General features: G+C 45.8%; 1 protein-coding gene across 1 annotated transcript in view; it reads left to right on the top strand.

The window, feature by feature from the left end:
• Positions 1–25,750, top strand: part of LOC119448634 (peroxidase) — a 177,238-nt gene extending 151,488 nt beyond the window's left edge. The window contains exons 6-15 of the mRNA XM_049665644.1: positions 8,344–8,511; positions 8,957–9,058; positions 9,324–9,446; positions 11,344–11,585; positions 13,258–13,390; positions 14,994–15,121; positions 16,885–17,087; positions 19,587–19,756; positions 20,578–20,686; positions 21,738–25,750. Coding sequence (XP_049521601.1) covers positions 8,344–8,511; positions 8,957–9,058; positions 9,324–9,446; positions 11,344–11,585; positions 13,258–13,390; positions 14,994–15,121; positions 16,885–17,087; positions 19,587–19,756; positions 20,578–20,686; positions 21,738–21,825 — 1,466 coding nt within the window. The 3' untranslated portion in view covers positions 21,826–25,750. The remainder of the gene's footprint in view (positions 1–8,343; positions 8,512–8,956; positions 9,059–9,323; positions 9,447–11,343; positions 11,586–13,257; positions 13,391–14,993; positions 15,122–16,884; positions 17,088–19,586; positions 19,757–20,577; positions 20,687–21,737) is intronic.
• The last annotated feature ends 466 nt before the right edge of the window (positions 25,751–26,216 follow it).

Here is a 26,216-nt window from a genome sequence, read left to right as displayed (position 1 = left end):
ACCGTGGTGGGCTGACCGCAGCGTCCCGACACTTGTGACCAAGCACCATTGAGCGCACGCGTCGCGCGCTGGCGACACCAACCGTGCTCTCTTTAACTAAGAATGCGTAGCGCATTTGATGAAGATTGGTATCGCAGTGCTCAGCACACCCTCTCCCTCAAAACCGGCTGTCTTTTTCGTTTTTTTTTTTTCAGCTTAACTCGTGTATACATATTTACAAATGTAGGACAGACGTATGCATTAAGATGTCGCCTCGAAATTCAGCACACCACTAATAATAAAAAATAAGTAAGTCAACTTTTAACACTGCTGCTGTTTCTTTTTTTTTTTTATTGTGCATTATTTTTTTATTTGAAGCATGCACTTGAGAGGTAAGGCCTCTGCCAAAAGAAACTCTGAACTCAGCGCAACTACGCGTGTTTTATTTGCACTTACCAACTGCGCGCACACCCTTTCTGTGAGATTACACAATCATACACGCGGAACGCTAACTGCAGAAAGAGCCTTCATTGAAACTATCGTTTAATGGTATTGCGTGCAAATATCCTCCCGAGACTCGAATACCGCTATGGGACATAATCGCTCTTCGAGGTTGTTTTTATTGTCGACTGTTATGTTACGGACGTGGAAAACAATTTTTAAGATTTGAATACCACGGTTAGATGCCGAAAGCTGCGTCACCATGTACGTGGTATCTCCATCATCTCTTCATGTTTGCTATGGCAAAAAAAAAAAAAAAACTGCATTTCAGTGCTTAAACGCAGAGATGAAGAGGGAACTACGTGCAGTGTATTGCCATGTTGCTGCCGCGTCCGGTATTTTCACGCAATCTCGGTGATTTCGAAACACACCTCAAGGTTGCTTTCCCTCGTCTGGGACGGCACAGAGGTCTAGATCAATTGAGTGTCAAATTTCTCGAAAGCAGATGACAAGAATATGAGTAAACCATTTCTTTACAGTTACACATGCACCATACTTCATACCTATTATGAATATTTTGCGTATTCACTTCCGAGTGAATTTCGAAACAAATTTGAAGGCAATGCGCAATGTATTGTACTAGGAGTCTTACGAGGATATAGCTTAATATTAGTTTGCTCAAGGGGACGCGTGCTACTAAAAAAAAACTTGGATTTACTTTCATACTTCCACTTCTATAGCATGTCCTATGGCTTCGAAAACCATATAAAGTCGCAAACGTGCTTCTCATACAAATCACCGAAGATGAGGCCTTCGCCATTCTATGTGTTGTCCTTCGGCAACAGCCTTTAACCAGTGGATTAGAAATGGATCTGATTTAAACCACGCTCACACGAGATCTCATCGGCATCCCGTTTTAAAACAACTGTTTCTGCATTTCTCGCTTCAAATGCATGCGAACCGCCAGAAGTGCCTGTGTACACAAGACGGTTTCACATTAATCTAATCTTGGCGACTCGAACTAGCGCGGTCGCGAGCCATTATGAATTAGGATTTATAGGGCCACAGGATGGCGCGCTCCGCTTCAACCACTCAGATCAGAGCGACCAGACGTCCCACTTTAGCGAACGCAGATAGCGCATTGGGACAGTTATTTCTTGCGTTCAATCTCTCCGTAGCAATTAAGCGGGTCGTGCCCGCTTTCCACCGAGGAAGCTCGGCCGCAGAAGCAGTGCCTTGCCGAAGGGTGGACAATATCTAGCACAGTGCAGTTTATTCGGGCAACGAACAGCATGACCGCAACTGACGGCTACACAGTATACGCTGAAAAGTTTGCGAAGTACCCTGTCAGCGCTCAAAAACATTGCTGTCCACGCCCGCAGGAAATCTGCGTTCGGCTAACAAATAAAGAAATTAATACGGAAACATATTCGAGGTAGTGGCTTGTCGAACAAGCCAACTATACCGCTGTTGGGGAGGGACGGAGAGATGGAAGGATTTACCTGTAAAATCAGCCGCACAGATGCAGACAGCAGTAGAGAGAGAGAGAGAGAGGGAGAAGAAAGAGGCAGGGAGGTTAACCAATGTCTCACCCGGTTCGCTACCCTGCACGTGGGGAAGGGGAACGAAAGATAAGAAGGAAGAAAGAGAGTCATTGTGCGCGCATTCGCAGATGAAAGTTCACGCACGTATATGTTCGCTAATGAATAATGTTCACAGTGCGCGACCAGTGCGAGTAAAACGAATAAAATAAGTATAATGAAAGAAAGGACGTGAGCCAAATTTCATAGCTGTATACATGCCCTTCCAACGAATCCACCGAGGGCGTGTCCATTTCGAGAACGCCGAATTCAGCGTCTACACAACGCTATTCGTAATCATCCCCAACAGCAGCGCGCGCACTACATGCTCCCACCGCCACTCTCTATGCAACCTTTGTGCGCACTAGTGGCCGTGCCTTGTGTAGTTGCCGCTACCACAACGCCTAGCTGTTTCGACATTACATCAGCACGGCTCTGCGCTGGACTATATAATAGGGCAAACATTCGCAAATTACTGTTGCACTGCATATTATTTCGGGTAACGAACTGACCGAATGCGTACCGGTGACGACTGCTGTTGCTGGTGTCAGCAGGCTGTGCCCGTCTCATCCGGGTTGGCTGCTTCTTGAAACTGGCGCCGCATCGCGCGGACGCGCCGTCGTTCCAATCAAAGCTGCGAAGTACATTATGAATTTGATTTCGCGGCGCGCGGTTTGTCTCGTATAAGTTTCTTGCATTTTAGGTATTCGAACGTCTGAGAAACTTTTTAGGAAAAATTTAAGAGAAGTGAGCCGAGAGTAGCAGGCTTAAGCCAATTAAAGATAACAGAATAGAAGTGCTACACATAACTCAAGCCCCTCATCCCCCAAATTTTGTAAGAAAGGCCAATTAACAAAATAACAAAGCTAAGGTTCCTAGTGTCGTTTTCGTTTGTCGAAAGTCTCCGCAGCGCAATTCAACGTTCGGCGTTTGTACGTCTCTTATTGCGGTCACCGCAATGCAGGCGACTCCTGTGTGCGAGCCACCACACCCACTTTGCTGCCGAGCTCGCCTACACAGGACGTGCGGCGGCACGTCGAAAAAAATTCCATCGAATGAGTGTCGCATAAGATGTCAGACGTCGCGCTCGGCGTCTGCACAATTCAGAGCAAAGAGTTACGTTTGCCGTACATTACTTCCTACACGATGCCGTTCCCTTATTTTTTATTATTAATATTTTTCCTTCAACTTACAGATCACGCGTACAGTGTACTGCATCTTTGGACGTTAAACGAACCTTACGAGAAATCGGTATTGATAAGTTGTTTTTCTTTATTCGACTCTGTTAAGAATCATGTAATCGTGACAGGCTTTATGCGCCCGTACCAAAAGGATCACGATGTATTCATGTGAAAAAAATAAAATCGAAAGAGTGAAGAGAAACAGGAAAAAGGAAGAGCAGGGAGGACGGTCGAACTGGGTATTTTGACGGTAGATGGCGCACAGATAAATGTTCAGAAAGCGGGAAATCACGCCGTCAGTGCGAAGACGTGTGAGGAAGGGACGTCATTAGATGATAGACAGGCCGTTCGCTGTTCCTACAACACTGACATAAGGCGTGACCTGAGGTGAACACTGAAATGATCGAACGTCAAAGGAGAGAGAAACAACGTTTCGTAAAGAAGATAGAAAAAAAAAGGATAAAAGGAAATGAACGGCGAGATTTTGCGAACACGGTGACGTAACAACGAGCAGGTACAGACGCGTGCATCGCTATTATTGCACGATGTTCGATGTAAGCGACTCTTCGCTAGAACGCAGGAAACAGTGTTGCAGCGCCAGTCAAGGCGTGTAGCGAGAGGGACGATATACACTCCACCACTGCTTTCCGCGAAAGTGTTCGGCATTCGCTGGGATCCGCGCGCCGCTTGCGATTGAATGCTCCGTGCCAACGAGACGGCGAGAAGAATAAAAATAAATAAATAAATAAAGATAAAAAGAGCGGACGACAACGAGTGTGAATGCGAAAGAAGACGCTTGTACACTGTCAGGAAAGAGCACACATGCAAGCACGGCCAACGTGTCGAGAGGAAACAGACAGGACGGCCATGACTATGGATGAGTTCGAAGAGAAGACATACACGGGCAAAGAGGAAAAAGAAAGAAAGAAAGAAAGAAAGAAAGAAAGAAAGAAAGAAAGAAAGAAAGAAAGAAAGAAAGAAAGAAAGAAAGAAAGAAAGAAACGACACGGAGATATCGCGGCGGCGTCTGTGATGTCGAAGGCAAAGAGGGAGGAAGGCGGAGAGGAAACAAGGGAAACGGTGAGCCAAGAAAAGAGATGACAAGAGTAAAGAATTGAGAGAGAAAAAAAAAGAAAGAAAAAGAAAGGTATGGGATAGATAAGGAAATAGAGAGCACCGTGCCACCCGGCGAAGTAGCGAGTCTCGAAGAGCTAGCTTTCCAGTGAGGACGGCTTAAACGCGCGGAGGCCTTTCGCTTCCTCGCTCTTCCTTCGAGGTCGCGTGAGCACGAAACGCGGAAACGCCGGGCAAATGTCGACCGGCGAGCGCGAGGATGACGGAAATAGTCGCCTCCTCGTCGCGAGGGACGAAATCACGATAGGCACGAGTTCTGAGAGCTCCGCGCGCCCGTATCGATGATTGACCGGTCAACGACGGCGCCTTCGTCCGTGTTCGACGTGAAAGAAGACAGAACGGCCCGTGTTGCGCAAAACGGAGCGTTTTGTCCGTTCAGCTTTTCGTCTTATTCTTTCGCTCTTCTTTTTTTTTCTTTCTTCGGATATGAAAAGAGATGCTCGCATCTCGGCGCAGTATAGTGTATATTTGCTGCTTGTTTTCGCCCAAGTGAGGAGCCGGCCCACAGACATTGAGATAGGAAAGGCAACTGTCGTGTTCGCTCAATTCCATGCCTCGTCGTCGTGTTCCAACTTTGAGAGATCTTTCGAACCTTTCGCAGACCTCTTTGTCGCGATATAGACTTCGGGCGCTAGCCACAGGCGGCGTCACCTCGCCATAGAACACTCAATGGTATACATACGTAGCCTTCACAAAACAAGATTTGCATTAAGGCTCCCTACTCACTGGTATATACGGAGACACACGGCTGGTTGGAGCGGCTGTCCATGCAAATTCAGCGAATATGGCACGAAGGTTGGCTACCGAAAAGCCGAATCACGAACTTTCTATAGCGACGTCGAAAGCAGTGACGCCAGGCTGACGCCCGAGGAAGTACTTCGTGTTGTTAAGCTTTTTCGGCACTACCACCACCACCACGTTAAGACCTCCAAGGGTGCTTTAAGCCACCGAGTAGTGGCTGCATACATAGTTTGCGCGCATTACGTTACAGATGCAGTGCACATAGCTTTCCGTAGTCCACCGTTTGCTTTCTCCATATAGTTTCCTTGAAAGCGACGATGAAAGCAACTAGCGCAATGCGATTCTTGTTTCCTTCCTCGCACGGAAATTGAAAGTAACGTCAGTGAGACAGGCCAGAGCACACGCCGTTTGGAGGCAGGTTCAGAATGTGATGGGGTCGGTAACCTTTATCTACTACAGGCCCACTATGTTAGAAGCTGTCAGGGATGAGGTTCCTTTGGGATAGGAAATATATTTAATATGAAATAAAAGCTGAGAGCTCGGCCTGAACTACTTTGTTTTAGCCTTATACTCAGCATCGAGAGATAAGGGGGAAAGAAAACAATAGGAAAGAGAGAGAATGTGCAGAAGATGAGGATGAAGAGAATATGACATTTTCATCACTATGACGTCGCACCTCTTCCGATGCCGCAGTACCACACGCGTGTAACGTGAAAAGTGTACCGTCTTTCTATTTTAGCATGTTTACCTCCGACCGTACTTGGCAAGTCGCGTAAGTGAAAAAAAAAATTGATCAAAATACACCAACCGCAACTATGCATTCCACGCCTTGCTATCTTTAATCCCCCAGAAGTCTATTTATAAGGCACGAACTGCCCTAATCTACGCCAACCCCCAGCCCCCCCCCCCCCCCTCAAAAACAAAAGAAACAAAAATGAAATGCCGCGGATTGTCTAAAAATATCTCGGCCAAAACCATGGAAGTGCGGCTGATATTTATTATCGCCATCAGAAATTATGCGTTTCCTTTCTTTTTTGAAAGGAATGCATAGTTCCCCTCGATCTAATCACAGAACGGGTGTCGAGGTGCAAGAAATAGCGGGAAACGCCACCACAAGGATTTGTAATCTGGCCAATTAGATGAATAAATGTGTCTATTCAGGTACACGAGGCTACGAAGTGAGAGAGAGGTTTATGAAAGTGTTTTGGACTTATACTCGGGAAGCGTCCTTTTTTTTTTCTCTCTCTCTCTCTTCCCTCTGGCTTATTATAGGCCTGTTGCCGCATATGCTCCCACGGCATGTTCAGCGGGGCTAACTTTTTCCTCGAGGAACTGATCTAGATAAAAGTGGGGCGGACATCCAACATCGATTTCCCGGCGATTGATTTCTCTTCCTTTCCTCCTGAGTGCACGCGAGTGTCTACAGGCGTTTAAACACGCAACTAAAGCGAGAGCTATTCAGGCCAACGGATGTTGCGTTGAGACTGTGTGAGGTTTGCGATAGAAATTCCAAAGAAACTTATCATTAAACGATTCTACACCTCGAATGGAAAGCGAATCTCTCGAACAAGGTGCCTGCTTAGAAATGAAGGAAGCAGCTTGGTGAATTGCGAAGCGTTTGTAATGGAGCATTCTGATTCTATGCATACCATATGGACGAAGATCGAGCTGCATTACAGCATTTGCAACGAATTAACGCGTGAACAAAGCAAGTATGCCAAGTGAAATTAACTGACAGGACACGCTACAGGTCGATACCACGCATGCGTAAGAATTCGTGTAGGTAGATAGAATTAAATGGGGTCCAAGTGGACAGGTGGAACGCAGTACACGCCCGGCTACTCCGTTTCGAGCAGAACTCATCTACGATGACTAAGTATGCGAATAGCCGAAACGTGTCTCGCGCTTCCATCAGGGCACGCTGCGCCATCCATCGTTGCCGCCACGAAGTCCGCGCATGCCCAGTGGCCAATACCTAGTCATCCATGTTGACGTTGAAGAGGTCCATTGAAGAGGGGCAGATACACAGTGTCACATACTAAGTGTCACATCCCTATTGGCACGTCCACAGTACGTGGCACATATGCAGGAGCACATACCACATAACCAGTGACCCAAGTTTGCGTAGAAATTTTCAGACCGCACTATTTTATCGGCCCATATTTTCGGTTAGGTTAGGTAGCCGTAAAGAAAACTGGTCTGACAATGCCAAGAATGCCATTCGCATTAAAATGACATTTTAGAATGCGCAAAAAAAAACTAACACTTAGAAGAGGGGACGAAATAAATTATTAGTGGGTTTGTCGCAAAGGGACCGTAGAGATTCGCTGCAATATAAGCGCCGCAACTCAACGATAACAGCTGGACAGTTAGAGCTTAGCAAGTTGCTTCGTGAACATGGCTGTGAGCTTCTAACTTGACATTGAATGTAAAGGTATTCGTGACCGCGATAACGTAGCGGTTATTTTTTCGAGTTATATCCTTTGCTGTGATCTGTAAGTGGATTTGTCAGGTGGGCACCCCGCCTACCTGATCATCAGAATCAGCCGGTCACGAGCAATAAGGGGTGAACAGAATTAAAACGTTCCGTGCTTCGATCATTCTGACAAAGTTCGCCAACCTTCTGCTATCACTGACCTACTCTGTTTTTCCCTCCTCCACTTGGCGATTCAGGAGTGTAATCATTTGCTGATGTTAGTAGCTGATATAATTATTGCAGGTAAATTTCCAGAAGCACAAAACGAATTTCGCTCGCTGACTAAAAGACTGCAAACATAAACGCACAAACATTAATGACTGTTCTCACCTCTGTGCAATGGCATGCGCTACTCTAACTGGCGTCATGCTTTCTCTTGCTGTTTACATGCAAGTTTTGTTTACACGTTATTGTTTTTCTCGCGCATTTTACCTATATATTTAAATGCAATTGTGCAGTTGTTTCTATGCTGTTTTCTACCACTGTAAATGACAAAGTGAGTTCTTAATTCGAGCATTATCTTATATTGTAATGTTTTGTATTGTACAAAATTATTTGCACCATTGTAAGATTTGTTACGCTCAAGTAATTTTGCGTGTTTGCTGTACCAAACGCACAGTGAACACCCACTCTCTTATATATCATGCCCCGTGGGCGTTTCGGGTAAATAAACTGATAATGATAAAAAAGAATTACAGCAAAATAAAGCCTACCATACCATAGCAGCCCATATTATGCATATCTGTGAGATATAATTTTGGTATTTCTCGAGAGACTCACGTGTTGCTACTCTTGCGTGCGATCGTTTCAGACGAGGAACGCCAGGATATTGAGTGCTGTAAGTACACGCCCGAGGAGAGGCATCCTAACTGCTTGATCATCGATGTGCCACACGACGACCCCTTCTACAAGTTCTTCAACCGCAAGTGTCTGGAGTTCGCCAGGGTTCTCGCCGGTCTCAGGCCATCCTGCACCCTTGGTGAGCGTCGAATATCAACCACTACGCTTTGAGCGCAGCCTGTTAAACAACCTGTTCAAATCTAGAGACACAATTTATTTGACTTGTAGGAGATGAAGTCCGGTACCAGCTACACCGAAGCCACGGCAACCGAATCGTGTTTTTGAATCAAAGTTTAATAGCTTCTATATGCACGTTATGAAGTGGCGCCAAAACGAAAACGTTCCAAGAAGCCTTCTTACAGTTTCAAGAAACACTGACGAAAGCTAAGGGTCATCGGTGGATTATATGTCGAAAGCTTGCGGTCGAATGAACTTCTTTTAACCTCAGCGTAGCCTATACAACCAAAGTTGTTCGATCAAACAAACCCGTATCTTCTGTGTTTTTCGTCGGCTTGTTTGTAAACCTTGTGCATACTGGTGCCAGATTAGGCACTTCTACATCTGAATGACGTTTTGTCTTGCAGGTCCGCGGTCCCAGATGAACATCATTTCGGCGTACATCGATGCCGGCTTCGTGTACGGAAGCACCCAGGAAGTCGCCAGCCGACTGCGCGAGTTCTCCGGAGGTAGGTGTCCCTCCCCGATCGAGGTCGTTGCACGTATACGTCTCGTGTGCGCTTCGGCCGCGCTAAGCTGGCACGCCCATGATAGAGGGCTATACGGCCCCCGACTGCGCGACCTCGCGAACCGCAACTGGGGTGGACACCGTAATCGAAGACACCGCTACTAATACGAATGCGGCTGTACAACGCCAACGCCGATTTGTATCGCTGATTCGTGTCGTTTCTTTTTTTTTTTTTTTTTGTTGTCTACCCTCTCCCCCAAAACAAGGACGCATGAAGACCACTCCTCTTTACCGAGACTTGGGCCTCAAGGACCTCCTGCCCATGAAGACGGTCGAGGCGGACGTTGGCTGCATGGCGAGGCCCAGGAACCTCTACTGCTTCGACGCAGGCAAGTGCACAATGCCGCCGCAGCGATCGCTCCTTTCACTTCCTTAATTCGCGCTACGGGCGCGGGTGTGCAACCACCATGATCGGCGGCGGCGGCGGCTCCAAACGTACGGCGCCGCGTATTGGCGATCCGTCCTGAACGCCATTCCGCCTTGAGCCTGACACGTCTGCGTTGTACAGACCTCGAGCTTGTCAAGTCGACAACGTCTGCTCGTTGAACCCGTCGTATCAGCGACCTCAAAGCCTCACTGCGATACACTTTACGCGTCGCCGACATCACCTTAGTCGTAATGAACCAGCTAATATATATATATATATATATATATATATATATATATATATATATATATATGCAGAGAAAGGCGGGTGACATGGACAATGCCCTAATAGAGACGGCTTGCCCTTTGATGTCAACGGTCTCGCCGACAACAGCGGCGCCGAGTGCATTTAAAATGAGACGGCGTCGACATTAGGAGACACACGAAGGTTAGGCGTGGAAAGCACAGTGACATGTCGAAGAAGCTAGCTAGAACATCATGTTGTGAGGCTATAGTAGCCTGCAAAGTTTTAACAACAGAGGAAAACAAATGAAGGCCTTGTAACCGCGTCAAATGCACCTGGGTTCCAACTTTAGATTGCCTTGTCAGTACCAACAATGGCAGCCTGACCTAAGGAGGCGGGAAATAGAAACGCGCATGACCACACAAACGCACTGATCGAGCGAACCACAGCGGTACAATGTCTGTGGCCGCCATTCCAAGTGAGCGATCTTACATGTGTTGCAGGCGAAAAGTTTGACCTAATCATTCTCTTGCCGAGCTAAGCCCAAGGTTACCGTGTAGCACGTGGATTTATCTCCAGCATCCCTTGCAAGTTTTCACTCAGCTGTCTGTAAGGCAAGAATGGCAACAGAAAGCCTTGTGCCCCGAGATAATTGCGGCAGGTTATCAGAGAATACCCTTCATACACCTCAACGCATTGTAAAACTAAGACCATGAAGCATTTGTGCTGCCCTTGAACAATTTAAAGCGCAGGGTCACTTTTTTTTTTTAACAGCACAAGGCAGTCGCATTGAGGGAGTACCACGGCGCACAAAGAAAGAACTGATTTCTGGTTGGCATTGTTCAGCCTATCTTTTGCAAGCAAATACAGCAGATACTGCAAATGATTTGTCCAAACTATTCGGCGAACAACTGAAAAGTGGCGCTAGATATCCCAAACATTTTTTTTAATTGTGCTTTATGAATAGGGATTCAAATACCGGATAAAAACGCGAATTCTAACTACGTGTCACGGATATTTTAAGCAACCAGGATAGATTTCGTGCTATGTTAGCTCTCTGTTCATGTGTATCTTTCAGACTTCGATAAATCGTTCAACGAAGTGAAAAGCTGCCGAGCACTATTCGCCCACCTTACGTCACTCGTCCTCCACAACGCAGGACCTGCCGATTAAAATGAACACTGGCTTGGTGACGACAGGTTAAGAATCATGTTACGCCTTTCCGCAAAGCTCCCCTTCGCGTATCTAGAATCATATTACACAAAATTGTCAAGTTCTAAATTCTCATAATCGGAACGTATACTAGTGCATCGTGGGAAAGCTCTCTAGGAGCCACGAATGCCGATCGGATTACATCGTAAGAGCCTATAAAGGTATAATAGTCGTCTCGCTCTCGCATCATAGTATGCGGTGACAGTGGCCGAATGTGACTGTGTACCTGGGCTCCCTTTCTTTATCTCTCTCTACTTTCCCATCACTTTACCTCCCCCTCCCCTCTCTGCCCAGCGTAGGGTAGCAAACCGGATCTTCCCCTCTGGTTAACCTCCCTGTCTTTCCCTCTTTATTTGTCTCTGGCTCTCGTATCGTACAACCGGCTTTCTTTTTTCAACACGCAGGCGACGAGCGTGTGAACGAGCAGTTGTCACTGACGGTGATGCACACGCTCTGGCTTCGTGAGCACAACAAGATCGCCAAGGGTCTGCAGACGGTGAACCCACACTGGGACGACGAGACGCTCTTCCAGGAGACGCGCCACATCCTCATCTCCGAGGTCCAGCACCTCACGCTCACCGAGTGGCTGCCCAGTGTGCTGGGACCCGACGCGGTCAAGAAGTACGGACTTACGCCCGTGCAGCACGTAAGACAGCGTCATACGATTTACGACGATGATAATGATTATAGTAATCATCACCTATGGCGCGTACACCACTAAAGGGCGTAGGCCATCAATCTGGCGGCAGGTAGCAGAGTAAAAGCAAACAAACAAATATATATATATATTTGTATGCAATGGGAAAGAATAGTACTCCACTGAGGAGTAGACTAAACGGAACAACAAATGAACCGTAGCAATATCCTTAAAGAGGTATTAATGAATGAGAGATCAAAGACCACGATAAAAAAGAATTTCGCGAATCAATTCATTTCAGTGAAATGAACGGTCAACACAGAAGAGAGTAAAGTTAAACATACTGAAATTATCACGGTACTCTCACGTTTCTTCACTTAAAAAAATGGATACAGCGCAACGAACATCCTTCCGCAGGTCCCCCCAAATGATAGTAGTACCGCAGGAATGCTTAATCTTGGCGCAATCTGACAAAGTGGAGCTTCGAAAGAGTCACCTCTTTGTCTTGCTTGAATACCGTCGGCAGGATAAGAAGAAGCGGTTCGTCGATCTAATTTCATTATATGTATGGCATAGAGGGTCCATCGTCAGACCATCTTTATGTAAGTAAACATTTAATTGCGGGATGCGACAGTTTACCGAATTTGTTGCTGGCACTTACGGCAGAAATGGCTAACACTCACCACTATACATATCAGGGGATTTTCCAAAATCTTGGGGTTAAATCGAAATGCTAAGACGATAATGATGATGATGATTGATTGATGATGATGATATAAATAATAATAATAATAATAATAATAATAATAATAATAATAATAATAATAATAATAATAATAATAATAATAATAATGTTACACATTTTAAATAACAACATGACCGTGGAAATGTATCAATTCGCGTGCTGTAAAATAGAGGCGGAGATACATTGGTTGTAGTCTCTGGCGGCAGGTTAGCATGACATCAGCAGCAAAATTTAGAGCTGCGCTACAACAAAATTTCAAAAAAAAAAAAGATTGCTCACATCTGAAAAAGAATTAAGCTCACTTTATCTCACAAAAGAAAGAGATCCAGAGAGAGAAATAACATTTATTAGTCCCGAAGGAACTAAAGCCCAAGTCCGGGCCTCCTAATATGCTCATGCCTCCTGGCCCAGCAATTTCTTGACGTGCTGCACCAGAAGCGGCCACCATAGTTTTTCAAGCTTTCGTGGGAAAGTGGCAAACATTTTTCTTTTCTTTTTTGATGCTCGTGCCTCATTTAAAGTTAATAGGAACTTCTTTTCTGGACGCTCCTCGTAAAATAAGAAAGAGATAATAAGGTGGAAAAAAGTATCTTGCCAGCAGTGGGAGCCGAACCTACAACCTCCGCATGACACGTGCTATACGCTGCACCCCCGTCCACTTTCCTGGGTATTTCAGTGTGGGCTAAAGTTTTGCTAAAACGATAATTCCGCTATACGTGTCAGTAAAGACGGTTCATAGAGTAGTTAAGTAAGCTGGAACGATGCAGTCTTGTCTTGGGGGTGTCTAGAAAATAAAAAAAAAAGGAATGACCTGACGTGCAGAGTGTTTTGTTGAACCCCGATGGGCAAAATTCTTCCGGAATGCTGCGCGTCCTCCTTGTTTCCAGCAGGTCACCTTGAAATGAGTTTCAAATAACCATGCGATGATGTGCGCAGGGTTACTACGATGGTTACAGTCCCAAGGTGAACGCTGGAATCAGGCAAGCCTTCCAGGCCGCTGCCTTCCGTTTCGGTCACAGTTTGCTGCCTGACATCACCGAGAGGTACAACAAGTTCCACGAAAAGCTCGGTGAGTTTTCTTTATCCTCTTTTTCTTTAAAATGTACACGGTAGAGCCAGTGTTACGTTTATCTAAGTGACTGGTCACGCCAATTTCTGGTCCCAGGTGCATTACAAAGACATGACGACTACTTGAAGAAAAAAAAAAGCTTAGCTAAAGATTCCAATTTAATATAAATCAAATTATACAAGCGAGGATAGCTAATATTTAGTACATGTCTTGTGGCTACGTCATTGAGACTGCGGCTAAAGCGAGAATAATGGAGCGAGAAGATCGGCGGTGCAATTTCCTCTGCTTTCTTACGTGATACTATACTGTCGGGCATCTTTTCAGCCAACGTCATTGCCGTATGAAGAAATGTATTGAATAGCCAGAGGTGTACATTGCCACAATTAAATGTCTCATTATCTAATTGAGACATAAAATGCAATCGAGGCTTGGCAGATGAAACTCAACATAGTTGGAAAAGTAACACGTGCGCTGAGCATTGACTACTTTCATAATGTGGTAGCATGAGTAGTAATATATATATGGCGTGATTATTTTTACGTTTTTCGGAATTGGCAAAAATCGCCTGCGGCAGAAGATTGCATAATTATTATTCCTGAGCTGGACTATTCGAAAAGGCAGACGTTACTGGCACAAACAATCGCAACACATATTCAACAAATTAACAAAAATTAACTGATTCTTATTCAATTACGTTACGGCTCATACTTCAATTTACGGATTGTAGCCGGTGAGTTTGCCAAGACGTATCCGCTTTAAATTAATTTCCAGGGTGACACCAGTTTCAAGACATAAATTCGAGAACAATAGTTTCGAGACGATGGCGCATATCTCCGAACTGGTGTCGTTCTGGAAATTCATTCTAAGTGGATACGCCTTGCAAACTCACCGGCTACAATTCGTAACTTGCAATATGTGGCATAAAGTGATAAATTATGAAGTTAATTAGATAATGTTTAATTACTTTAATACGTGTTTCACTTTATCGTGCACGCTATGTCCGCCTCGCTCTGAATAATCCAGCTCAAGGACCAAAATTATGTTATCTGCAACAGGCGATGTTTAAAAATTCCGGAAAACTTAAAAATTATCACCCCGTATAGTGCAACTGACGGCTCCGGACCACCGTGAGTTGCACTTCGCTCCTCGGAGCGCAGGACGTCTGTCGAGTGAGTTCCTGGACAACCTTGTGCAATGTGGTGAACTCGGTTTAAATCATGGAACCGGAACCTCAAGGACGTGCGACGTAATGCTAACACATTTCTCTAGCATTTACCGCTACATCGCCAGTGTTTTTTTTTTTTTTTTTAGTATGTGGGAGGAGGAAAGGGGTAGATCAAATGTCACAAAACTTCTCGCGAGCTTTGCATTGATTGCTTCTGGTACGCTTTGAACTTGCAATTTAGATAACTTAGCTTCACCTTTTGACTGAGCAGATGCGATAATGGCCACCCGTTATCCTTGTCTCGGGACGTATATCACATGAAAAGCCGACGGCTGCCGTGCGCTGGCTAACATTGTTGCACTGACTACAAGACCGCTAAGCCGCACGCAGTAAGCTCGCCTTTATTTTTAATCTTTATTATTATATTTCTTTTAACAGAGGCCATTCGTCTGTCTAAGCTGCTGCGTCAGCCCTACGACCTGTACAAGCCCGGCGTCGTCGACTCCTTCGCTCTTGGTCTTGTCGACCAGCAGTCTAATAGAATGGACCCCGAGATCACGACTGAGGTACGTTTTGGCACAAGATTTACCAGCTTCAGATAATTTTATGAACATCGACATTCAAAGGACCTATGAATGCGCGAATGACGCAAAAATAGGGCCCGCTGTCTCGCACTAGTGAATACCTTCGTGCCTATACGCTTTTGCTACGTAAATTTTCACTCCGTATCCATCGCTAAACATGTTACAGCTCGCTTCATACCCATGTTACCTGTTCGGTTCTTAGCCTTCACTAAATGCTACACCGCAATGAAGGTAATTAGGTTACTTTCAGATCAGTTTCCACAAATATATAAGGTATTTATTAAGACGCGTTAGGTTAAGCTCACAGTATCCGTAGTGTGACTAGCCATACATCTGTGAAGCTTACCATTTTACTTTCTTTTTCGTGGATGTTATTGTGTTACGGCACGTTTAATTAGACTTTCACTCCTGCCCTTTGCATCGCAGATGAAGCGTGTCATAGTACCTACGTTCGTTCTAATAAAATGTCAAGACTTCCATCAGGGAAGTATTCGCGTCACGAATGCTGCGAAAGGTATAGCCTAGCACGACTGTACGCGGGGAGACACTCAGATGTTATAGCGTAATTCAAAAAAACAATACAGAAAAATGGATTGGAATAAAAGCTTTGTCGCAGATGGAGGCCGACGAGCCAGCTATTTCGCACTACATTCGAACCTCGTTTAGCGAAGTAACATCGGGAGAAAAGGGTTTACTAATATAGCTGGTATTCACAATGACATCAGACTCAACGATGTTGGGTATGTCCATGCGTGATCAGGACTCAGGATCATGATCAGGATCAGTATGCGTGATCAGGCATTTATCTGCATAAGAAACAACCGCAGCGCAATGTAGCAAGCCTTCGTACGCGTCGTGTAGTTGTTTCCACAAATAACGCAGATGTCTGCCACGCGCGAGCACAATTTTGCTGCACTGTGAGGAACAACGCGTCGAATTTAAGTTTCGTTAATTTAGCGCAACACCCTTAAATGTAAAGCACAAAAGAATAATCTGTATAATTTGCTGGTTACGTCATTACTCGATCGATGGTTGCAAATTACAATCCAGTATTATTAAAGCTCCGCCAACACCAAACCAATCAATATTTTTTATTCGGTACGACAAAAGCTCGGTGGACCAACCTGGAAAACTTGGCAGATCAGCTGCAGCGTACATCGGTAGTCGCGGCTCTGCTACTACACGCCAGGAAGCTCACCCAGGCCACTGAGATTGTATTTAAACAGCTGTCGTTAGCTGCAGATGCGCCAATTATATATATATATATATATATATATATATATATATATATATATATATATATAGAGAGAGAGAGAGAGAGAGAGAGACTTTTTTTCTGAGAGGGGGGGGGGGGGGGGTCTATTAAACTAAAAGCCATCGAAAGCTATAGATTACGATGCGGACCGGAGCTCGGCTGCAAAATGCGTCTGCGTGGATTAACAGAACTAACTCTTCAGTGTTTCTCCAATCATCACTTCTATTGCTGGCGTTTCATACATTGTTAAAGATATATATATATATATATATATATATATATATATATATATATATAAGGCTTCTGTCACATAAACACTTAACTCATAGCAACTAATTTGCCGTGCCGGAAGCTTCCATTTTTTTCTTACCGAAGTTGATCCTACCTAATATGGCATGTGTTCGTCATGACGAGACGCACAGTCTCGTCGCGATGATAAATTGCCTAATCTTCACATTCCGTTGCTCCCCGTTGTCGCTCCGCGGCGCAGGTGACCAACCACTTGTTCGAGGTGCCCGGTGACGGCTTCGGCATGGACTTGGTCTCGCTGAACATTCAGCGAGGTCGTGAGACTGGAATTCCCGGCTACAACGACTTCAGAGAGTACTGTGGCCTGCCCAGGGCAAGGGACTTCTCGGACCTTATCGGATACCTGCCCAACAAGACCATCCACCGATACGCGCAGATCTACAAGTATGCGATTTTGTTCTCGCTTTGCTCCGCGCCTGCGCTGAATCGTCAACGCGACGAAAACGTCATAGAGAATCCCCCCAGCGGCGTAACTAGAAAAAATGTCGAATACCGCCAGCAGCGCAATCAGAATTCGCACGTCATGCATATACCGTACACACACTTGCGAACGGCGCAAGGTGTGATTCGATTAAAGATCCCATGGAAGACGTGAGATGAGCTTCAGAGCAAATTTGAATGAGCGAATAGAAGAATATAAGGCATACGCGAAGACTCAGGAGAAAAGAACTGCGGCAGGATTGAGAGCGGATTCGAACCATCATCCTGCACGTACGGAACAAGATGCGCATTCACAAAAATATATCTTACGCTACAACTTTTCGTTAGAGCGTATGGCAGCCAATCTTGATAAGGAACATATTAGCGAAAGTGGCTGGCCAATGACAAAGAGCACATATCTAACGAAAAACTTTTTTTTAATTCGACCACAGGTCCCTACGGGCCTAAATTAAAGCGAAATTCTACGAACTGGCTTCCTCACAAGCCAAAGCCACCCTTAAGATAATGGCAGACGTCGCTCGTCAAGCTGTCACGCTCAGGGAGCTGGCAAAGGAGAATGTCGAGAACCGTGACAGAGTAAAGCCTTTCAATTAACAGCGGCATCAGCATGGGCGGCCACACGTCTCCGTTTCTATAACATGGCGTCCGCCATGTTGGTTAGTTCAGACTATCGGGGAGTAAAACAACAATCAGCTCTCAATTATGCCTCTGTTGGCGGTTTTGATACGAGTGCTGGCGACTTTGGCACCGTAGCGGCTTGGTGCGCTTGAAATAGATGGTAAACACGCCATACAGAAAAGACCCGGCTTAACGTTACGTGGGAACAGAGGCTTCAAAAGGCAAGCATTTAAGTGAAAATCGCTGCTACAACAAATGCATGGAAATGTCAACAAATACATAGAAATACAAACGACTAGTACCGTTATTTCCGTTTTAGAACCACATTTATAAACGCTTCACCACTCGACACTGCACCTAGGCTCTCGAAAATAGAAGACAGCACTGCTTCTCGACAAAAGTGACCAGTTAAGCTTCTCAGAAATTTTGGTAACCAGAATCACCAATACACTCGGTGGCTTCGTGAAAGAGCTTAGCTTGTGCTAATCAAATCCATTATTTCCTCGCTTAAGTCCCACTTTTGTCCTTAATTGGTGCACCTCGAGTTTTACCTGTTCTTAGAAAACTTTGCACGCTTTAATCAGCACGCATTGTTGAAGTTCTTCGCTGAGTGTATATAGCTTTAGGACAGCAAAAAGATAGGCATGGGCATCACAACAATGAGCTCGCCGCTTTATGTTTCTCCTTCATACGCCAGTGGCCTTGCTATAAATCATATACAGGCATAAATGTACCGAAAGAAAAAAAAAAAAAGATCAATCTGCGCGCACTGACTTTGCCAGCTCCTTCCCTCTCAAATTCATCCGTTGTCAGCTGTCGCAAACGCGTGGGATTCCGCTCGCATTGGGGTCACCTCGAGAAATGCGCCCAGGTGCCGCTGCGCGCGAGGTTAATTGCGGTCGCCCACGATGTCACCGCTGCCAAAACGCGCGCGCGTTATCGCAATTCGTAGACACGAACACACATGCCCACGCACTCACGCACGCACGCATCCGTCATTACGACTGTGTGTTTAAGGTGCACAAGGAGCCCATTATAAATGGTCATTTGCTAGGCGCCGTTCCCATTCTCCGCTCTCTTTGTTCTTCCAAGCGTCATAGGCGCGAATTCTGTGAATTCCTACCTTTGTTCGCTCAAGACAAAGCATTAAAAAAATGCGATTACTATTGCAGCTTACCATTAATTCTTGCGTGCCGTTGATTCATCTCTAAGTTTGTTGCTTAACACCGTGCTCTGAAGATCTATACAGTTGAATTTAAAAACAAATTATTCCGTGGAACTTATTTTTTGGTATCGGTGCGTCAATAATGTGTGAGGACAAAATACTGCTATACAAGTGCCTTTTCTATTCTCTCCTTCCTAAAGAGCAGGCGGGTTTTGTGTCCATCTCGGTGGCAGTTGCGAGCCTACTCCCCTATTTCCCTCTCTGTGCATTGTATGTGTGTTTTCATATAGAATAATAATAATAAGTAAATACAACTATTCAAGCTAAATGCAGACAGCGCGCATCTAGGCAGACACATTGAAAGGCAGAGTTAGCAGTGCAAAATCAACGCCGATCTACGAGCTTGCTACCAATAACTCCTAATATAGCACTACCATGTGCTTCTATTCATCTACGCCTATATTGTTACGTCAAAGTCAATTTTCATTCAAATCGAACCATTGCAAGAATGGCGAAATGTCGAGAGTGCTCTGGCCGTATTTGGCCCGGCAGCATAACGTTCACCGCTACATCAAATATGCATTCGAACATTCTCAGAAAGCGTAAACGAGTAGCCAGTGAGAGACACGCGTTTGAAACTTATGCTGCGCCCCTGACAGGCACGTGGACGACATCGACCTGTGGAGTGCGGGCGTGTCCGAGTACGGACTGCCGGGCGCTGTGACGGGACCCACGTTCGCCTGCCTGATCGGCGAGCAGTTCGCCAACATTAGGCGCGGCGACCGCTTCTGGTACGAGAACGCCGGATGGCCGTCGTCCTTCACGTTAGGTGAGTGTGCGACTGTGCTACTACTAAGTGGTTCGTCATGAGGAAGGAAAGGTTGGCGCAGAGCGCCTTGTATCGTTTCCAGGGGAAGGAGAAGGGGCGAGGGGCAGGGGGGGGGGGGGGTGTTCTTTCGGAGAAATGAAGACGAGTAGTACGTTGTAGTATTATAGGTGAACATATTCTATCTGTGAATAATGGCCTGGAACTTAGTCGTACAGTAAAGTCAGGAGCTGATGAAGCGGGAAGCTCGGAACAATAAATGTGCGAGTGAAGTGCAAGAAGACCACACTGACAAGTCGAGCGCAGACTGCCACTTTTTGGGGATGCTGTAGTTGGGCTATAGCTACGGGTAGACTAACTATCCGGACAACATGTTCCCACCTGGAAGAGAAAGAGACGTGGGTGGGGGGGAAGGGGGGGGAGGGGGTGAGAAGGAAAGACAGAGAGGTTAACTAGACGTTATCCAGTTTGCTACCCTACACGTTCGGAGGGTGTGGGGCAGGGAAACAGAGAGAGAAGACATGAGTATAGATCAATCCCACGCACAGGAGGATGTGGACAGGAAAGAGCGTCAGCCGTGCTGACGCTCTTTCCCGTCCTGACTTTTTTACCGTCCTTGGTTGCGTCTAAACACTACGGAAGGAGGAGGAGCGCCGTTTCTAGAACTCAAGTCGGTTGCTTTCAGAGATCGAAGAAGCACGCGTGTGCCTTTCTGAGCTGATGGGCGGAGATGCCACAGTGGTGCATGGACCTATCAGCCTCCGACCTGGCCGAGCCAACTGGGAAATTTGGTGCTGACGTGTTACTATTGTTTCTTCTTGCAGAGCAACTGGAGGAGATACGGAAGATGCGGCTGGCCCGGTTCATTTGCGACAACGCCGACGACATGTTCGACGTTCAGTTTAGCGCTCTCCTCAAGGTGGATCCCGTGAAGTAAGTTGATTTTATCTTTCATTGACATATCTAAGATTAAAATTGCGCACCCGCAGACATAATGACACCTAAACGCCAGAGAATTAAGTTGTCTAACTGTTCATATTGTAGACATCAGCCACATACAAGGAAAGTTACAGGTTGACAGACTGGAATCCTCAACAAGAACGACCATTAACACGCCCAGCTGTCGGTCATGTTGTCAAATAGGGCTCCTCTTACTTAGGCGATGACGAAGCAGCAACGAATTCACAATCGAATGGCAACTTAAAGCACATTAAATATTTGTTGACACGTCTCGGCTGCTCATCAACGAAAATTGTTGAATTTGATACATCTTCCACGATGCGATAGCGGTTATGGAGTTCTGTTGCATGTAAAGCTTAGTTTCGTCTGGGTCTGTTGACTGATGCCGGAAAACACTTAAGCTCGTACAGACAGTAGAGCGCAAAGAATCATACGACTGATTCAGACGTACAAGCGTTTCACTGACTGCGTTGAGTTGTAAGAACACACTTGTGTGTGCTGCATTCGTTTCCTGCAAGTGAGCATGAGTTGCTGTGCTCTGCTCCAGGCCGCAGCGGCTGCGTTTCTATGGATGCTACATGATAAAGCACTAACGTATTGAGATTTTGGCACACGTTAAACAAAGTGGTCGAACTGAATCTGGAGCCTTCATACAGGCGTGCTGTGACAAACAGTACAGCTGTAGCCTTGGAATTATAGAATATATGAATTAATTAATAAAAAAATCAACCAATCTCTTGAATTATGATCTCCACTGAATTTGGAACGGACACGTAAGGAACGACAATAGTTTACATTTAAAAAAAAGGAAAAATACAGCCAAAGCATAAATATTGCCCGATTGAAGGGCAGCATTCGTGAAGTGATGTGCTGGCACTCTGCGTTGCAGTAAACAGATGAGAACTGACGTTAGGCACAATTAGTGCTTGTTCAACACATATTATAGACTATACTGAATTGTATATGCGGCTTACGAATGATGACTTAAGCTTGTTTCCCCCTTTTCTGTCTTCCCTAATTCCAGCAACCCGAGGATCAGCTGCGCCCAGCACGACGTCCTGCCCAAGATGGACTTCAGCAAGTGGAAAGACACGTCGTACCTAAAGAAATAACCCCTGACACCTTAACACAATACCACGTTTTTTACCGAGAGCAAACTGCGCGAGAAAAAGAACAGCGGGATAATCTATTGTCGCATCCTCTGCCGCACAAAGAAGCAAGGAGAACGAGAACACTGTCAGACACGACTTGCAGCGACTGTCAGCCAATATAAGGCGCTCAGGCAAGTCACTGTCGCCGTGATGCTCTGCGTTATCACGCGTTATCATGCACCATGCTGTAGAGTCGGCATCAGCAGCCATTACATGTTTAGTGTCGATCATGTGCGCTGCACAGTGACCCACTTTGCAGAAGCATCAGCAGTGTTCTATTGCGGCAGTGTAACGGGTGACACCAATGTTTGTTTGCTTAGAACGTCCCCGAGCAAAGCGTTGCAATTCTTCATGAAGCCAGAGGATGCGACATCTCGCAGCTTAGTAGTGCTCTGCAGTTTTTAAAGACGCTTGGATTCAGAGCGCCAAGCATTTTTTTTTTTTAGGATGTACAGAGGTAACGACAGAGTGTGCTTTGTAATAAGACTCGAACTCTGCTGCGCTGCACGAGGTTAACGAGAAACACGATGTCAGACACATTGCTTTCGTGGCGCAACTTTGCAGGGAGTCATGAAGCTGTATTAGCGGAAGCGGTGTACTTAATGTATCATCTTTAAAAAACGCGCAGCTTGTATCTTTTAATAACGTTTTCTTTAGTGCCATAGCGTTTTTAAAACAGAGTGGAGCATTCCTTGAGAAATGCGGACACACTACGATAAACATTTCTTGCCGCCAGTATTGCTTTCGCATCAATCGTACTTTCTATGAGTAACGCGATACAAGTATACACGTATTGGTATTTCTGACTGCTTCAAAAACATAGCTAAATCGTTACATCTCGTTTTTTTTTCTTATTTTTGGCTCGTGAATTTGACTTCGCGAGAGCACCTAACAGGCGGCGTATACCCGCAAAGCATAATAGAATTTTTTAAAGATATTGCTAGGTTTGCACAAATGCACATGCAAGATTCGCAGGTGAATTAACGGAGCAAGCAGCCATAGCAACCATACGCTTCCGTCTAAATACGATGAAAAATAGCACAGCTAACTGAAATGTCCAGTTGTAAAATGTCCAGTCGGAGTGCTGCGAGCTCCACGACGCGCATTATCATGGAGTGTTCGCATGTGCTCTGCCTGTCAAGAAAGAAGGTGGTCGATTCGGGTAACAATGGCCAAATTTCTAAAAAGATTCGCTTAAAGTGGACATAATGATACGCAGCCCTGTTGTATTAACAGCGAAGCCGCACTGAGCAATCGGAAATTTTAGCAAAGCTACTGCTTCGACAAGACAAGGCGCGATAAGTTAGCGCCGCGCTAACGAGTTAAGACAAGCGGTAACCTCAGCCTTAACATTCCACCCTTCTCTCTTCGAAATGCTCGCGTACCTTCGCCGCCCGTGTACGGCGGACCGCCACACAAATGGCCACCTACGGCCTCTCTTTTGTACATACGGTTCCCGACTGCGCACTTTCGGCGACGAGGACGACAGGGCAGCTCATACGTCATGATTAAGTCGGTCGACGCACGCTCGTGCGCATCCTATGCCTGCCTTCCGGCTGGGTTACCGCCTCACTCTTTAGCGAAACGGCGCTGTAGTGCAGTTATACCCTTATGGATTGCTCCGGCGAACGAGACAACTACGCATACGTAACCCGTACTGGTGGCGACCTGCGCGTACGCAGCCGTGCTGTCGGAGCTTCACATGCCGGTAAGAGATGGGAGCCCGGTCCTGTCAAAAGTACTGGTGTAAGGCCCTACCGGTGCGCTGAACAGGCGCAGTGCCATGGCGCGCATGTGCAGACGAGACGTAGCCGACAGTAAGCAAAGTGCGGTTATGGTACACTTGTTCCGGATGTCGTAACGGTGGCCCTATAGGCTAGAACTCGCCACAGGCGAAGTCCGCCATTTCGCGTCCACAGAGCCAGTCAGCAAAGCATCATTCTAGAATCCGCAGGCGGCGAATTGTCCAGAGCAAGGCCTCAGAATAGGAATGTCAGACTCATAGAACTTCCCAGTTATACGAGACGCCGATTCGTGATTACGTAGCAACAAAGGCCAATAGCAGCCCGTGAAGTTGCTGTCATGGCTCAACAGCTTCACGCAGCTGCATCCGATAGCATCAAGGCCATGGCGGAATTCTATCAGGGCAGGAAATACGGTCTGCTGTTACTCTGTAATGAGGTCTCTCGTTTTCAAGGGTGCCTTGGAGTAGACTCCTTCCTTTGTCCCATTTCGTTTTCTTTAATTCACCTTGTCTACCGCTGCAGTGACTTTAGTACTGGTCATACTAGATGAACACTTTTGAAGAACAGCCTCAGTGGATTACCACACACATATGATACGAAATATAGTCCCGTTTATGCCTGTAAATCCTTCTTGCTACGAGAGCCACATCTGCAAAGTGATGCCTAGTTGCTTTGAACGAGTTCTTTGGAATAGCTTAGCCGCTTAATGCTTGGTCATTGATGCTCTCAGGTCAGCACAGCTTTTGGTTCATAACTTGTGCTTCTCGCAGAAAATATGGCAAAACAGAATTCGCCAGAAATAAAAGTTCACCTGTGCCATAGCAGCTGAGTGCATCGCAGCGTAGCACGCACGTGAGATAAGATTTCTTGGGTCAGCGAGCAGGCGATAGTTCGGCTCATAGGTGATTACAATCGCTTCAGTTATGTCTTACCGATTTCCAGAGCGGTTTGAGCAAGCTTCAGAGAGCGTGAGCTCACTAACTTAAAATGTCATACAATGCCCTCATGATGGCGCGAGGTTCCACTTTTACCTGAGATCAAGAAAAAGCGAAATGGACAAAGGTCGCAGAGCCACACTCCATGACTCCTCCCTTGGACACCATCCATCGAGCCCTCCACAACTACTTCGTTCAAAAGCGCCAACGTTCACTGCATTTCGACCAGAGGCAGGGAGATCACAGAAAGAGGGCTGAACGCAAAGACAGAACCAGTTTTCTGCTAGAGTAAGGCTGCAGTCTGAAGGTAGCCACTGGTGTGACATGGGAGCTAAAGAACAGCAGCCGAATGTAAGGAACCTGGCGTCATACTATCCTCATCGGTGAGGACTACCGACACTGCGAGGACCAATCGATTGCCAAGAAATTTGTTTCTTTTCTATCACTTTTTTTACGTTGCACATGTAGAACGCAAGCGTACAAGCTTTTTCTTTCTCCTTCGGCAGCACCTGCCTTTGTAAATACTTCCCAGTCTCCTCCCTCCCTCGTCTATGATATTTATATGCGACACCCCTTAGGAGGTCAACGGGCTTCATAGTGTACCAGTGACAGTATAGGGCGCTATCGCAGTACAAGGCTGCGTTCAACGTCGTGCTTTCCGGCGAAGAACGCACTTTCCAGTGCCGGCGCGTTAAGCACGCTAAACATTTTGGGTATAAAGTATTGAAGTGCCTAAGACTGCCTCGTTTGAAAGAGTCCTTATTGGTACCATCCTTATAGAAAAAAGTGCAAACTTTGTGTCCCACGAGGCGCATGAGCCATCATTTTATGACGAAAGCTGCTTTATATGTTAATGCAATACGAATCAGGAGAACATTGCTAAACGTTGACGAGTACCAATGGCTGTGAGAAGTCCGTAGGCCAAAAGGGTCAAATGTGTTTTTCTTTTTCTTCTCGTTTCTATATATACCTCTGACTTTTTCACACAGCAAAGATATTTGATGTGAGTGAGACAGCGAGCGAACGCTTTGAAATGAAACACACACAACTTTTTTTTATCTGTATGAGAAGTGTGCAACTTTTGTTAACTAACTTCTGAATAAAAAAAAATGTTGGTTTTTCATTAAGCCTTTTGTTGCCTGTCTGCTTTACCGTGCACTGTGAAAATGACGAACGAAAACGTAAGTACTCAGTTGCTTGCAACAATTTCTTCATTCAATAAATCTGTCACCATCCTGTAGGCTTAACCCTTCGACAATAGTGTCATAACTGAACGAGTGTTTTCATTAAAGCTCAATATAAGAAACTGTTATTTTATTGAAAAATTAATTTCATTAAGGGGTTCTACGTGCCAAAAACACGATTTTACTATGAGGCACGCCGTAGTGGGGGATTCCAGATAAATTTTGACCACCAAGGGTTCTTTAACGTTCCCCCATTGCACGCGACGGGCGTTCTTGCATATTAATTCGCCCCCATTGAAATGCGGCCGTCGCGGCCGGGATTCCATCGCGCGACCTCGTACTTAGCAGCGCAACACCATAGCCGCTAAGCCACCGCGGAGCGTCATCGGTAGTTTATGAAAAACAAACAGGCACTGCTTGTGGCTTCATAGGAAACGTTTTTCTTTATTGAACAAGTTTCAGGCGGCCGCGCACCGAGTTGAGGAGCC

This window comes from Dermacentor silvarum, chromosome 4, assembly GCF_013339745.2.
Source record: "Dermacentor silvarum isolate Dsil-2018 chromosome 4, BIME_Dsil_1.4, whole genome shotgun sequence".
NCBI lineage: Eukaryota > Metazoa > Arthropoda > Arachnida > Ixodida > Ixodidae > Dermacentor > Dermacentor silvarum.
Note: the sequence above shows the minus strand (reverse complement) of the source record. Positions and strands in the feature narration are given on the sequence as shown.